The 13,367-nt window shown below is 48.7% G+C and overlaps 1 protein-coding gene and 2 long non-coding RNA genes across 10 annotated transcripts in view; 2 read left to right on the top strand and 1 right to left on the bottom strand.

The window, feature by feature from the left end:
* The window catches only part of GLIS1 (GLIS family zinc finger 1), a 203,434-nt gene extending 193,289 nt beyond the window's left edge, over positions 1–10,145 (bottom strand). For 2 of the 7 annotated variants that reach the window (XM_057413557.1, XM_057413558.1), the window contains exons 1-2: positions 4,125–4,356; positions 3,225–3,605 (exon numbers count right to left, since the gene is read on the bottom strand). In XM_057413557.1, coding sequence (XP_057269540.1) covers positions 3,225–3,567 — 343 coding nt within the window. In that variant the 5' untranslated portion in view covers positions 3,568–3,605; positions 4,125–4,356. Of the gene's footprint in view, positions 1–3,224; positions 3,606–3,790; positions 4,091–4,124; positions 4,362–8,304 lie in introns of those variants that run through there. The other 5 variants (XM_057413554.1, XM_057413559.1, XM_057413553.1 and 2 more) reach the window with 5 other exon arrangements.
* Positions 8,162–10,283, top strand: LOC130601465 (uncharacterized). Its single transcript, XR_008972679.1, has 3 exons — positions 8,162–8,221; positions 8,314–8,447; positions 10,189–10,283. It is a non-coding gene; the product is annotated as an uncharacterized LOC130601465 (long non-coding RNA).
* A 40-nt stretch (positions 10,284–10,323) lies between these two features.
* Positions 10,324–13,104, top strand: LOC130601449 (uncharacterized). 2 transcript variants are annotated; one of them, XR_008972669.1, is made up of 4 exons: positions 10,324–10,375; positions 10,992–11,066; positions 11,183–11,290; positions 12,227–13,104. It is a non-coding gene; the product is annotated as an uncharacterized LOC130601449 (long non-coding RNA). The 2 variants fall into 2 exon arrangements; XR_008972670.1 differs by having other exon boundaries at positions 11,472–13,104.
* The last annotated feature ends 263 nt before the right edge of the window (positions 13,105–13,367 follow it).

Raw genomic sequence — 13,367 nt, 5'->3', positions numbered from 1 at the left:
TTCAAAATGGTAGTACTGTAGCATGAAATTCAACAAAACAGAACAAAAACCACAGGATCTCAGTAAAACATTGCAAAATGGACTCCATACCTTAAGGTACAGTTAGTCTCTTCCAAGCAGACCACAAATGCCTCTAAGAAGCACCGCCTGGGTGCAAATACTCTGCCTTGTGAGTAATACAGGGAAATCAATGATCAAGAAAAGTGGGGTGTGTATCACAGCCAATCATACCAGAAGGGGGAGGCTGGGTAAAAACTGGGTGTTTATTTTAAACAGCTCCCAAACAGAACAAAACATGATTCCAAAATACTGATATTTTTGGTAAACAACCAACAGCTCCATCCTGCAAAGTTTAAACCCAAATGATCCGATTCCCAGAAGTAATCTTCACCACCGCCCCTCAGTTTTTGTTTGGCTGTTCATGTAAAATGACTTGCTCAGGCACAGAAGCATTTTGCAGGATCGTAACTTAAAACACTGTGAAGGACAGGAGTAACACCACAGAGACACTACAACAGCAGGATGCTTTCTTTCCATTGTGATTACTTCAAAGTTGCCCTTTTTATTAGTAGGGTAGTGTACAATTTTGATTCATTCTTTTTTGAAAACATAAATAAATTAAAAAAAAAGTAAAGGCATGTTTAGAGAAAAGAGAGTATCTTTTACAGGCAACTACAAAAATCGGGTTGCTCTTGTTAAAGAGCTTCTTTTACCCTCCGTACTTGCAGCTTTCAACTGTGGATAAACCAAAACCAGGAGGCACATTCAGTAATCTAACCCAGACTGCGGAGGGAATTACTGGGTACATGGTACTCTGGGGCTGGAGAGCAGGAGATGTACTGCACAATGATCTGAAATCAAGCTGTCATCAGTTTCCTTCCCAAAACCTTTTACTGGGTAAATCTGAATATTTCCCTCATTCCCATTTCTTAGCTCTCTTGTTGTATTGCACCCGCATGCAGCCATCCCTGGTCCTTTTGTTTATCTTCCTGAGAAAACCAGGGCTGTTGGGAGATGGTTTACACCACTCCTTGGAAGATCAAGTGGCTCTCCCAATTGCTTTTAGATTCACAGAGCTCTGATTTTACAGTCAGATCACCGTGAGTACATGTGCAACTTCTGTTATTTCTGACTCAGAAGCACAGTGCTAAGCAGGGGTTGGTAGCTCATTGTATTAAGTGGGCAAACTCCAAAATGTCTGAGTGGACATTAAGGCACTTGCTGACATCGTACAGGTCAGAAGAAGCACAGCCCATGTATTTTAAATCAGACTCTAGCTCAAGGTTTTACTTTCCCAAACTTCTCCTGAAAATATCTTCACAGGGAGAAGAAAAAAAAAAGGAAAAAAAAAAAGGCAGAAATGAAACAAAAAAAAAACACACCCAAAAAATCTCCTCTGCTGCCGTCTTTGGAAAAATCCATCATTATCCATCAAATCACCACACTCAGTAAATGAACCCTATCCTGCCCATGGACACCTCCTGCTTACTCCCATGACTCAAGTCACCCATATACAGAAGCAACCACAAGGCAACACCCTGGACAGAAAACACATTAAACAAAAAACAGTAGCAAAACTTAAAACACCTTTTTTTTTCCCCCAGTGGTGAAAAGGGGAAATTGATCAGCCAGAAAAGATGAATTAGCAACCTTCTCTCATGCCCACCTACATCTACTATGAAAGCCCCAAGTCAATGGAAATTACACTTTTCTTCTTTCCCTCCCTACACCCCTGCCTCAGCAGTAGTCACCAGAGTAACACCTATGAAAAGAGAACCAAGTAGCTCAAAGGGAAAAAGAAAAATAAAGAAAAAAGGAAAGTGCTTCTAGGTAAGATATAAAGCTGGTATGACCTCTAGTCAAGTGGCAGCAACCTCACTCACAGGACCACAAGGACTTGAGTATCTCACAATTCCCTTCTACAGGCAGCAGCCCAGCAGTACTAGAGCTCATAGCTGTCCCTTCATACTTTGTGAATCCTCCTTCTCCCCCCTCCAAACCTGGTTCTGTGTAACAGACCTTCATTTCATTGCTGCCAAACATTAACAGCCTTTTCTTTTCTTTTTAATCAGGAGAGGAGAATTGTAGCGTTAACAAACAGAAAAATAAAAAAGGTAATTTATAACCTGCTGCTCCACTCTGTATTCACTGGCGATGAACAAACATATCCTGTGGTTTGCAGGACAGACCTAGCACAGATTGAGGTGTTCATTAACATAACTTCACGGCAATGAAAGGTGCCATCACCCTAGGGAACGGGCTCACAAAGGAAAGTGTTACTAGTCCAAGGGCACGCAGCTTACTTCTATTTTTCAGAAGAATAGGCAGAAAGGGATGCACTGAAAAAAATCATAGTGGGAACTGCTTTACAGCAAGAAGATAATAGCATGTAGATCTCTAAAACTGAGAATGGGAAAGGACTGAGAGGACAAAAAGAGAATTACCTTTTTAACACTGCAGAAATCATTGCTTTAATATTAACAAACAGGTGCACGTTCAGCTTTGCAAGCGGCTTTGTAGCATAAAGGAATGCTTCAATTCCCACTGATCCCATCCAGTGATACCTTAGAGGGATTATTTCAAAACTAAGTTTTGATTAACAAATTCCAGCCCAGTTAACAAGTTCTGGTTTAAAAGGGTAACGAACAGATTTCAGCGGGCAATTCCCAACCTAACTTCAGCTTTAACAATGGATGGATGAAAAGTGGGCATTTGTTGAATTCGCCCTTACGGCAATGCCTTTCAGGCTACCAGGAATCCCAAGCCTGAGGATTCGCTGCATGAATCCAGCATTTGTAACACCTCCTTGAAATACAAACTATAAATCCAAGCAAGCGTGGTGAAACTGCTGAATAAGAACGAGGCATTTATTGTCAGTCTGGCATGCTCGCAAACAAACACCCCACACGCACGCTGCGGCGCAGGACAGACGAACCCAGTGTTCAGCACCATCCTCCCAACAACCACCTCCGAGAGCAGACCAAACCGAGCTGCAGTCGCTTAGGGCACCTAAAGGAGATGCTGGGCTTGGGATTTCTTAAGGAATATTGAGAAACACTCCGCTTCCCATCAGTAAAAACCACCCTGGTTTTGCACAGAAAGGGGAGGGGGAGGAAGTTTTAAAGTTAGAAAAGAGTCTGCAAACCAAAAGGAGAGGGGAAGCTTGATACACGTTCTGTTTGGCTGGTGGTGGTAGTGCTCAGATCATGCGTTTTTAAACTCACCCTTCACGCTCTGATGTTTCTGCTGCTGGAAATAGTCTTTAGAGCCTCTAGCACATCGCAGCTCCTGCGCCCTGGGCAGGATGGGGATCCTCTCGAATATGCTGGCTCTTTTAGGGATGAAATCCAGCAGAGGCGCTGACATCTCAGGGGGGCTCTGCTGAGGCTCCGTGCGGTCACCGCCGTTGCTGACCGCTACTTTAAAGGACATCTGAGGGTTCAAGACACCTTTACCAGCGCCGGGACGAGTCCCCCGCGGCAGTTCCTTCACAGGCGCTCCGGGGCATTTATCGGTCACCTCGAAGCGGGCGCTGCTTCTCTGGCCCGCGGCGAGCTCACTGTGCATGTCCGCGCCCGGCTGCTGACGGGGCCCTCGCCGCTCTCCTGCACCGACCGGACAACACCGGCTGTCAGCCCCGCCGGAGGCCGCCTCAGCCGCCCGCCGCCTCAGCCGTTAACCGCCGCCTCAGCCGTGTGGCGGGAGGCGGCCCCGCGCGCTCCCCTCACGCACACCGGCCCCGGAGGAGGGGAAAGGGAAGGGGAAGGGGACAGAAACGCGGGGCTTAGACCTCGCCTGTGAGGGACGGGGAGGCTGGCGCCGCGCCTCCGTTTTCCTCCCTCTCTAGGCAACACCGCCGGGCTTTCCGCAACCGCTCCCCGCAAGGCGAGACCGGCCGGGAGGGAAAGGGGAGGGGGGGTGGAGGGCACAGGGTGTCGAGGCCGGTGCCTTTCAGCCGAGGCATCCAAACAGCGGCCACCCAGGCAACGGCGGACGCGGCGGCAGCGCACGCAGCGCCTCGGGGCGGGTTTGGCAGCGCCCGGCGCTCACCGCAGCCCGCGGGGTCAGCGGCCGTGAGGGAGAAGCCCGGCCGGGCTGTGACAGCCGCGCCGCCGCGCTCCTACCTGGGAGGGGCCGCCCGGGGGGACGCGCTGCCCGCCGGCTCCCGCCGCGCCCCGTCCTGCCGCCGTGCCGGGATCATGGGCTCAGCCCCGCTCCCCCGCCGCAGGGCCGGCTGCCAGAGTGAAAGCGGCCCGGGCCATTACCCTGGCGCGGCGGCGGGGCCAGCCCTTCGCTCGGGCTAGTCGGGGCGGGCAGGGGGAGGGCTGTGCCGCCGGGGCCGCCCCTCGGGGCTTTGACAGCGGAGCGGCGGGGAGCAGGGTCTAGCTTCCCCGGCGAGCCCCTCACGGCCTCGGAACCCTTCTCTCGCCTCACCTCCCTGCTCCCCGAGAGAGAGCCCGCACCTTCCCGCTGCCCGCCTGGCGGTGAGAGGGCCCCGCGCTTGCCCATTCCATACCCCAATGGTCCGTGGTTTCCCTCGCACTGCCCCCCTCTTCCCCTTCCCCACGAGCTTCGGCCGTCCCCCATGCTTGCACACCAGACACACAACAGGCAGGAACCACGGGACACCCAACAGCACCCTATAAACAACTTGTGTGCGAAAGCCACAGTGACTGCAGCGTGCCACAAAGGAGCAGCGGGAGAGAGCAAAAGCCTTGCCAACAGCCTGGGCCCGGGAAGCAGGAGATGAGACAGAGGTGGGAACAACCTGGCCAAGGCATCCCGATGACACAGTCTCAGGTGCATTCAGTGCTTCTGTTTATAGGGTGGCCATTCATCGTTCCCTTCCTGTCCTACAGGTGCCTGGAGCTGGCCCACTCCAGTAGAAACAATTAGGCTAGCTCTGAGCACGCAGAGCAGTGACATTTGCGCTGGCTCCTCACAGGCCAGCTCGGGTCTGGAAGCAATCTAGCTGGGTTTATTAGCTTGGGCCTGGTTCCAAGCAAACGCAGGCTGAGCTATGGTGTGCAGCTTTGCACCAGCGAGCTTTACCAGCCCACTCTTTGCTGGCACCCTGCTGCCCTGCACGCTGCTGTCAGCACAGGTGCAGCACAGCAGGTCTATAACGCAGGGCAGCTCCAAGGTAGGAGTGACTTGGAGTCATCCCTGATTTACACGGGCGTGAATCAGACAGACATCTGGTTGGAAATCATGACCGTTCACATTAGACCTAAAGGAGAGGCTTGGGAGATTTAGCATGAGGAGGAGGGACAGCTACTGATCTGGCGTCTTGCTGCACCCCTCCTGAGGAGCGTTCCACAGCTAGAGACAGAGATCTTCATCTTCTGGCAGCACAGATGCTGCACAGAATGCCTCACTCACACTTTGTCCAACCCCTTAATAGCATATGCCACCCTGCAGAGTAAAGGAATGGTTCAAGACAGGAGTGCTTGACTTTTCCTTGGCAAATGATATGAATGTTGTGGATTTGGTGGGAGGGAAACAACTGTCCATAAAATACACGAGATCTCAAGGTGGAACAAGCAGTTCTGGGAGCAGCAGTACTAAGGGAGCCTCATTTGCAGTGCCTCTCCTCCTCCCTGCCCAGCACAGATGCCCTGATGTCTACTAAAGAAGCTTGCCAGCTTTTCCCCTCAAGAAGGGCAGTAATGGGGTCTTCTTCTTGTGTAAGACCACATCTTAAATTGTCAGAAGTTAATAGCTCTCCGTCAAACGTGGTTAAAAACTGGTAAATGTCCTCAGAATATTAGTAGGAGCAAGATGCTACAAAAAGGGAGAAATTCCCACATGACCTCTATAGGAAACAAAGCTAAATATCAACCACCTAGCACAAACAATGGATTTTAATAGCGGTGTCCTGGGGATTTTAAAAGCAAGTACGAATTGTCAGTGTACATTATCCCTCTGCATGGCTGTTCTCTACAGCCACACAACACCTCTCAGTGCTCTGCTGACCTACACCCACCCATTCCCCACTCCTATCCGTCTGCAGGGCCACTAGGACTGAGCCACTCTCTCTTTGATTTGGAAATGCTGAAGGCACCTGGCAGTAATTACTGGAGACACAAATACACTGTGGTAACGCTCTAAACCCCAGTGATGTGAAGAGGCAGTGAAATTTCCTGGGGGAGATATGATTCCAGAATGCAGTGTAACCAGGGTAATCCCACTCCTTCCAGTGCAGGAAAGAGGTAGGTAGGGTTTGGTGGGCAAATTATCAGAGCTGTGCTGATGCACACTGCCTGAACACTGGAACTAGAGGGGGTTTCCTAGAAAACAGGTAGTTTTCTAACGTCCGAAGGGGGAATTGTGGTACGGGATCTTCCCACAGCAAGCAGGGAAAGGACAGCTTGGGCTCGTGGCTGCTCTGAGCCCATTAGCCCACGTCATTCCCCATCCCATACCTGAGGACACGCACGCCCTGCTCTGACCCGCAGTTTCTGTTTCTTTTCATCACTATGATCCAGAGTACTCTGCAAAACACCGGCAGGGGCCGCCACTCGCTCAGCAATAGCTCAGGGCTGAGCTGCTCTGCAGGCAGAGGGGCACGGAGCATCCTCCATACTCTGGGCGCCCTCTGAGCAGGAGTTAAAACAACCTCGGAAGGCTTCAGGCTAAAGCACATCGCAGCTCCAAGCTTCAACAGCGCGTAAGGTTAAGGCCCTTCACAGCAGGATGAATTTCTACATGGCAGGTCATCTCACAGAGATGTAGCCTGCATAGCTCAAGCTGCAGGTACCCACATTCCTTCCCACCCATGGACAAAGCTTCTCTCACAGCACTGTTTCCTCTGTTTCAAGTGTCTCTGCAGCTGCCCCGTCTTTGCTGGGACTATCTCATCCCTGGGTCTGAGCAAGAGAAGCAGGCAGTGGATGGAAATCCTCCTCCAGACAGAGACCTGACACCACTACAGCAACAGCTTAGCTCCTGCAGCAAGCCCACAGACATGGGAGGACCAAGTGCCCCTTGAATCACTGTACTAATAAAAAGAGTTCAGCAGCTCCCTTTCTCTGCTGAATCAGAAGATGTTTCCTATGTTTCAGTTCTGGAACAAAGGCCAAGCAAGTGCAGTTGTGGTTAAGACTGTTCTATGCCCTGGGTCACTGTAACTTTGCTGTATGCGCATACTGTACAGCAAATACTGATTCACCCAATGTTGTCACTACAGCCATGAACTAGATGGGTGTCTCCCCTTCTGTCCTTGTGAAAACCAGTCATTAGCCTCTCCTCATAACAGCAATACTCTTCTTGGGGGGGAGCACAGGGAGAGATTTTTCCATACTAGCCTTCTTGTTCAACGTTCCCAGTTGCCAAGGGCTGCAGTCATGGGTCACAGTATGGCCCACAGCTAGCCCAGCTGCCTCTTCCTTCTGTTAATGAAATCACCATCACCAAAGCAGACCTTCCAGTTAAGGCAGATAGGCCCTCTTCAGCCCCTGAAACTAATCCCTGGGTGTTGCTTCATTTCAAGTCAGATATGAAAAGCAAGGCTGCAATTTGGGATAAAAAAAAAATCCCAGGAGGAATGCAACTGCTTGCCTGCATATTCTCTCCCTAGGTCAAGTGGGTAAGACACAGGTGATAAATAACCAGAGACTTGCCCATATGCCCATTCACTCCTAGCTGGTGACCAAAGAAAGAGAAAACAGATAGTAGTCTAAGGCTAGCTCAGGTTGGGACAAAATCAGACCTCAGAGCAACTAAGAAAAAGCCAGGACATAGACAATTGCTGGTGCAACGGTGCTGGTTATGTTGATTGGTGCCCTTGGAGCCAGACACTGATGAAACACCAGCAAGATCCTTGGCATTGTGGATCTGAGCATTGCTGGTGATAGGATAAGGCAGTTACACCAAAACCAGCTCCTGAATCACATTAGCCACATAAACTAGCAGTCCTGTACCACCACCACAGCACAGTTAGCATAACTCTGCCTGAGCACACACCAGGGCCCAACTCAAAGCTTACACAGAGCAGTGAGGAGAAAAACACAGTGTAAACAAGTTTGATACATCAGGGTTTCCCTGCTGATACCAGCCAAGATCATGTCATTGCCACAACAGTGGTTTTCTCAGGGTCTACAGGTACTTTTGCAGACATGAAGCCTCTTTGCTCCAGACAGCATGAACCCCTGTGGTCGCTACTGTCCTGGCTTGAGGTGATGCTGAATACACAAGGACAATGAGAGATCATCTCTAACAGGTAAGGGGAAACAGTGGGGGAAAGGACATTATGTGAAGGGGACCCCAGTTTGCCAAATCCAGCCTCCAAGGTGTGCTCTTTACCTTTGTCAGGAGCGGACGGTTGTAACTGGCCTCCACATTATAGCTGGTCACAAACCGGATCTTCAAGAAACTCGTGGAAGCTGAAAACTCCAGTTCCCCAAGCAGTTCCGTGGGAGGAGAGGAATGAAGCAGAACGGATACAGGTAAGCTGAGCTGGGTAGAGCAAACAAGCAGAGCTGAAGAATTAATCTCCAGCTCACATACTGGAATCTCTGCTTCTACCCCAGCAGGCAACAAAATTGAATTTCAAAAGGACACAATTGAAATTGCAAGGCCTTTGTGTGACTGCTGCAGCATAGACAGAGGTGGGAGGTGTTACCATAATCACTGTTAATATAGGACAAAACAAGCTCTCTGGTAGGAGAAATAACAAACTTTGTTATAAATAACCTGGCTGCAAACGAGCTGTCGATTCACACACAGCAGTTTATTTACACAGGCATGCCAAGTCCAGACTTGTTTTTGTTTTAATTTACTGCACCACAGATAGTAAAAATGAAACAACCAAACAAAAAGTGAGCCAAAGGGATTGTCTCTGTAACTATGCCCATTTCTTGGAGATTGCACATACCCCTTTAAGGCAGCACAAAGCCCTACTTTATAGTGGTTTCAATGACGCCCTGAATTAGGACAGCAGGGTCAAACTGACCACACGTTATCCAGCGATGTACTCAACCATTGCCTCATCACTTATAGATTCATTTATAGCTCTTGTAGTTAGAAAAAAGAAATTCCTCACATCACTGTGGCTTATCTTTCAAAAACAAATCTCTTCTCAATAGCTTGCATATTTGGGGAAATCATACAGTAATCTTGAATCTACCTTTGTCTTCCAAACACTGCAAGAAGTGACCAGCATCTCCAGAAGCTGCTGTAACACTACACATCTCTCCCTCCCTCCTGCCTCTCCAGGCAGAATGAGCTGCCAATTAAGCAGTTCATTCTAGAGGACTTGGAGAAAAAAAAAGCCTGTAATGAAGGGTTTGACCAGCCTGCATTCAGGCTGGGGTTATTTACACCTGCAGTTACCTTCCTCAGACATTCATCTATATTATTTCTCTGCCTCAGTCCATAAATAGATGCATCTCTCACACCATGCATACACAATGCAGGTAGGAAAATAAACTTCAGTAACAAACAAAAAGAAACAAAGACAGCACAACTTAAGGATGTTCAGTGTGTAAACCCCAATCCTCAGCATTGGGACATGCCAGGAATAGAATTGCTGGGGCACCCTTGATTCATGCCTACTATAAATGAGTTATAGTACTGGCATTATAGCACAGCCTCCAGTTATTTTGCCTGGGGATCCATATATTCAAGGCACTGAAGGCAGTGATAGCTGAATGAGCAGCCAGTCACTCTTCTGTTTCTTCTTTATTGGCATAGTGTCTGGACCACACATTGAATATATTTACTGCACAGCAGCCAAGCCCTGTGCAGAATACAGAATTATTCGTTTATTCCAGGGCATTTCTTTGCTGTCTGTCACTGCAGCAGCCTACTGATTTGCAAACAAATATGTTGTTATCATCATTGGAGGTGAGGGAAGGTGGAGTTAGACTAAACCCCATTTCGCAACGGAGGCCCAGAGGCCAAAAGCTTCAGTTTGAGCGCAAAACTTGTGACAAAGACTCACTCCAGGTTATTTAGCATTTCCCTTCAGTGTATGTCATAGAGCCCATTTCCAGTTCCAGCAGTTAAACTCAACCCTTGGCATCTCAAATGGAGCATGCAGAAACTGGGAGCCTAACAAAGAGTGGCCACCCGTGAAGAGCTGAAGTGCTGCACAGGATCTCTGTGATAAAGGCAAGGACAAACCCATTTCTCCCTGGCAATGTTCAACTCACACTACCTGTGAGACTGGGCTTTCTCTTCCTATAGCACTCGTGCTGGGTGCCGATAAACCCTTCCCGAGCTGGCTGCCAGGGTCTGAAAAGGCAACAGCTGCCTCAAATATCTATCTTCGAGCCGCAGCCTTGTGCTCAGCCCAAAACTTCGTGCCACCACCGCCAGCAAGGTACAGAGCCTGGCGCTTCCCCAAACCTGCTTTGAGCAGTGACCTCTGCTGGTAAACAGACGGGAAACCCAGCGGTTTACAAAGCTGGTGCCCCAGCTACCTGGTCTTCAAAGCTTGCCCTGTAGAGTCACCCAGCCTGGCTCTTGATCTGAAACATCTACCATTAAGCCCACAATTGAAGCGTGCTGAGCGAGAGCAGAGAAGGATGCTTATGGATAAGCTACAACAATCTTTACCTCACAGAAGGCTCACAGTTCCTTCAAAATTCACTCCAGGCCTCTCACCATACCTTTACAGACAAGATGCAGTTAAATACGACAGCATGCCCCAGTGCTGTGCTTCAGTAGTCAGATTTACAAGTTGTGTGTCAAGAAGGGAAAGGCAAAGCCTGTATTTGTGTGTTTTGGGCAGGGGAGGGAGAGGAGCTCACTATACACTCAGCACTTGGTTCCTTTGATGACTGCACGAGTACTTACATGTGCTGCTTAGGCCACAGCTCCCTCTGAAATTCTTCCTACTTCAGGAACTGACTCTTGAGGGGGAATCAAAGGAAAAAAGAAAAGAGGGAACTTACATGCCATTGCCACCTATCAGAAGAGTCAGCTAGTGTACCAAAGGGGAACTATTCCCCCTTGAATTTGTGATTTGTGTTTTGATCTCATGACAGGCTCCAAAGACTCCATCTTCATCTACCTCCTGACTAACTCTGCTGCAGCCCTAAGAGTTTTGCAAGAGCAGAAAGGTGAGGTCTTCTCCAATATATTTTGTGTCTTCTGTCATCAGTGTGGTGTAGGTTCTGCTCTCTCTCAGGCTGCTTTCTCAGGCACAGGCAAGCCGCACAGTTTGTTTATACTGCAGGTTTGTCCAAAGCTGATATGCCAGATGCAAATCTCTACCATGAGTCTGCAATATTCTGATGTGAGAACAGCCGCTTACAACACAAGAGCCTGGCAAACCACATTCCAGGTATGGCCACAGCACCCACATACATTTAATCCACATAACAAATATGTTAACACACTACTGGTGATGGAAAACATTAAGACCAGAGGGGGAAGAAGGTGTGTGGGTAGTGGGGAGGGTCCTCAGTTTGCACTATCCATGATGATTCCACCCAGAACTTCATCTTTTTATTGCATCTTTATAGAAAGGTGGTGATGGGAGTGGTGGGAGCTCAGCTGCAATAAACAGGGAAAGCCCTGCAGCTACGAAATGCCTGCCTGAATGTGCTCCAAAAGCACTGCAACCTGCCACCGTGCAGCCCCTGTGAAAAGGGGTCAGCACTGCACACGGCAAGAAGCACCTCCACAGCTGAGGGTGCCTCTGGGGCCATCTCACGTGGATTCATGTGCACCCAACCCACCGAAAGCACCAGGCCCTCCCCCCAGGATCCTGCACATGGCTGGTTCCAGTAGCTGGGAGGGAGGCACATAGGCCACAGACTGCACAACTTGCCTGTGACTGAGCAGGTACCAGGAAACTCATCAGCAAGAGAACAGTACTTCCTCAGCTGCAGCTGGACGCATCTGCAGGGGCACTTGCCTTGCCCTTGGAGCCATACATGTATCTCAGTAGGTGGGAAGATGGCTGCTGGAGGCCTTAAAACACCAAGCACAGCACACACAGTACAGCCTCTGTTCAAAGCAAGCAACAACAGAATCGAAACCACTTCATTTCAAGGGCACATTCAGGCCCCGAGCTGCCACTGGCAGTGAGACAATTCTCCAAGTGGCAAAGTGCTCCTGTTGAGGGAGCAAGTCCTGCCCAGCTCCCTCAAGATACAGCAGTGTGCAAGAGCTGCAAGGACAAGGGCCATTGCATTTGTCCACCCTCAGACTGCATTTTCAAACCTGTATTGCTTAAGAGCTAAAGCCTCTATTTCATTACTCCTTTGTAACACAGAACCAGACCTGGGCCATCAACTGTGTACCTCTTCACAGCAGCAGTGGAAATAATTTCAGATACCCTTAACTCCAGCTAGCCTGCAGGGAGAAGCAGATGGTTCTCAAGGTTACCAGAATGCTCTCAGACCCACTTGTGCATGTGGTAGGCAATCCAGCACGAGGATGCAGCTCAGCTTTGAGATGGTTAAATGGATGAGAAATAATAGCAAGGCTTGAGGGATCCAATTTAACTGCAGGTATAACGAAGCCAACTGTAAAAAAGACTTTATTTTTTCCCCTTTATACTCAGAATGCAGAAAAGAACTTGAGGGACTCTTCCCGTATCTCAGAGGTTTCACAGACTGATTATTTTTATGTTAAGACAGAAGTATATAAAAGGACTTGAAATACCAGCATGGTTTGCCAGAGGAACATAATTATTCCCAAAGCCAAAACTAGAATAAGATGTTTTCCCTGTTTGAGTTGTGTGAGCCAGTTGCTGCATCTTCAGAGGGCACCCAACATCCACTTTGTATTCTTGTACACTTAGAATCATGAGCATGAGATATTGTTAAAGATACCCTTTTAAGTAAAGGCTTAAAAAAAAAAGGGCTACAGCTCTTTAAGAATTGCAGCTTTTAAAGAAACCACAGAGCAATCAGCTTTTGAAAGCTCTTCTGTCATACACAGAGAATGCCATGAATCACTCGTACATTAGCAGATGTCATGTGCAAATCTCAGCTGCAACACAAGGAGGACAGACCTCAAGCACTTTGGCATCAAAAAGAAGTCTGCGTTTTAAGCCTGCTGCTGACAGCCATAACACTGGTAATTACAAGTCACAGCTTATAGTGGTGGGAGTGTTGCAGAAAATACCAGAGCAATAAAAATACAGTTCTGCACCTGTTTAAATGCATGAAAAATGTATTTGAAACTGTCTGGGTCAGCAGGTACACCTGAGGTATGAGCTAAAGCACTGTGCTAGCTCCAGCTGCACACTGCAATACCTGCAAATAAGCAAATTAATTTCATTAATAAGCCAGGCAGGCAAGAGGCTTTGATTACAACAGTCAAAGCTGTGGTAGAAATTAAAAGAGTGTGCTTAAACCTTTAAATATAATGGAAGGCTGTCCTCACCTTACAGTGCTTGCTGTAAGCCA

The sequence above is a fragment of the Pezoporus wallicus genome, unplaced genomic scaffold (genome assembly GCF_028554395.1).
Source record: "Pezoporus wallicus isolate ANWC-B61680 ecotype Strahan unplaced genomic scaffold, APGP_CSIRO_Pwel_v1 contig_13740, whole genome shotgun sequence".
NCBI classification, from domain to species: Eukaryota; Metazoa; Chordata; class Aves; order Psittaciformes; family Psittacidae; genus Pezoporus; species Pezoporus wallicus.
This window is presented reverse-complemented; position numbering and strand designations above follow the sequence as displayed.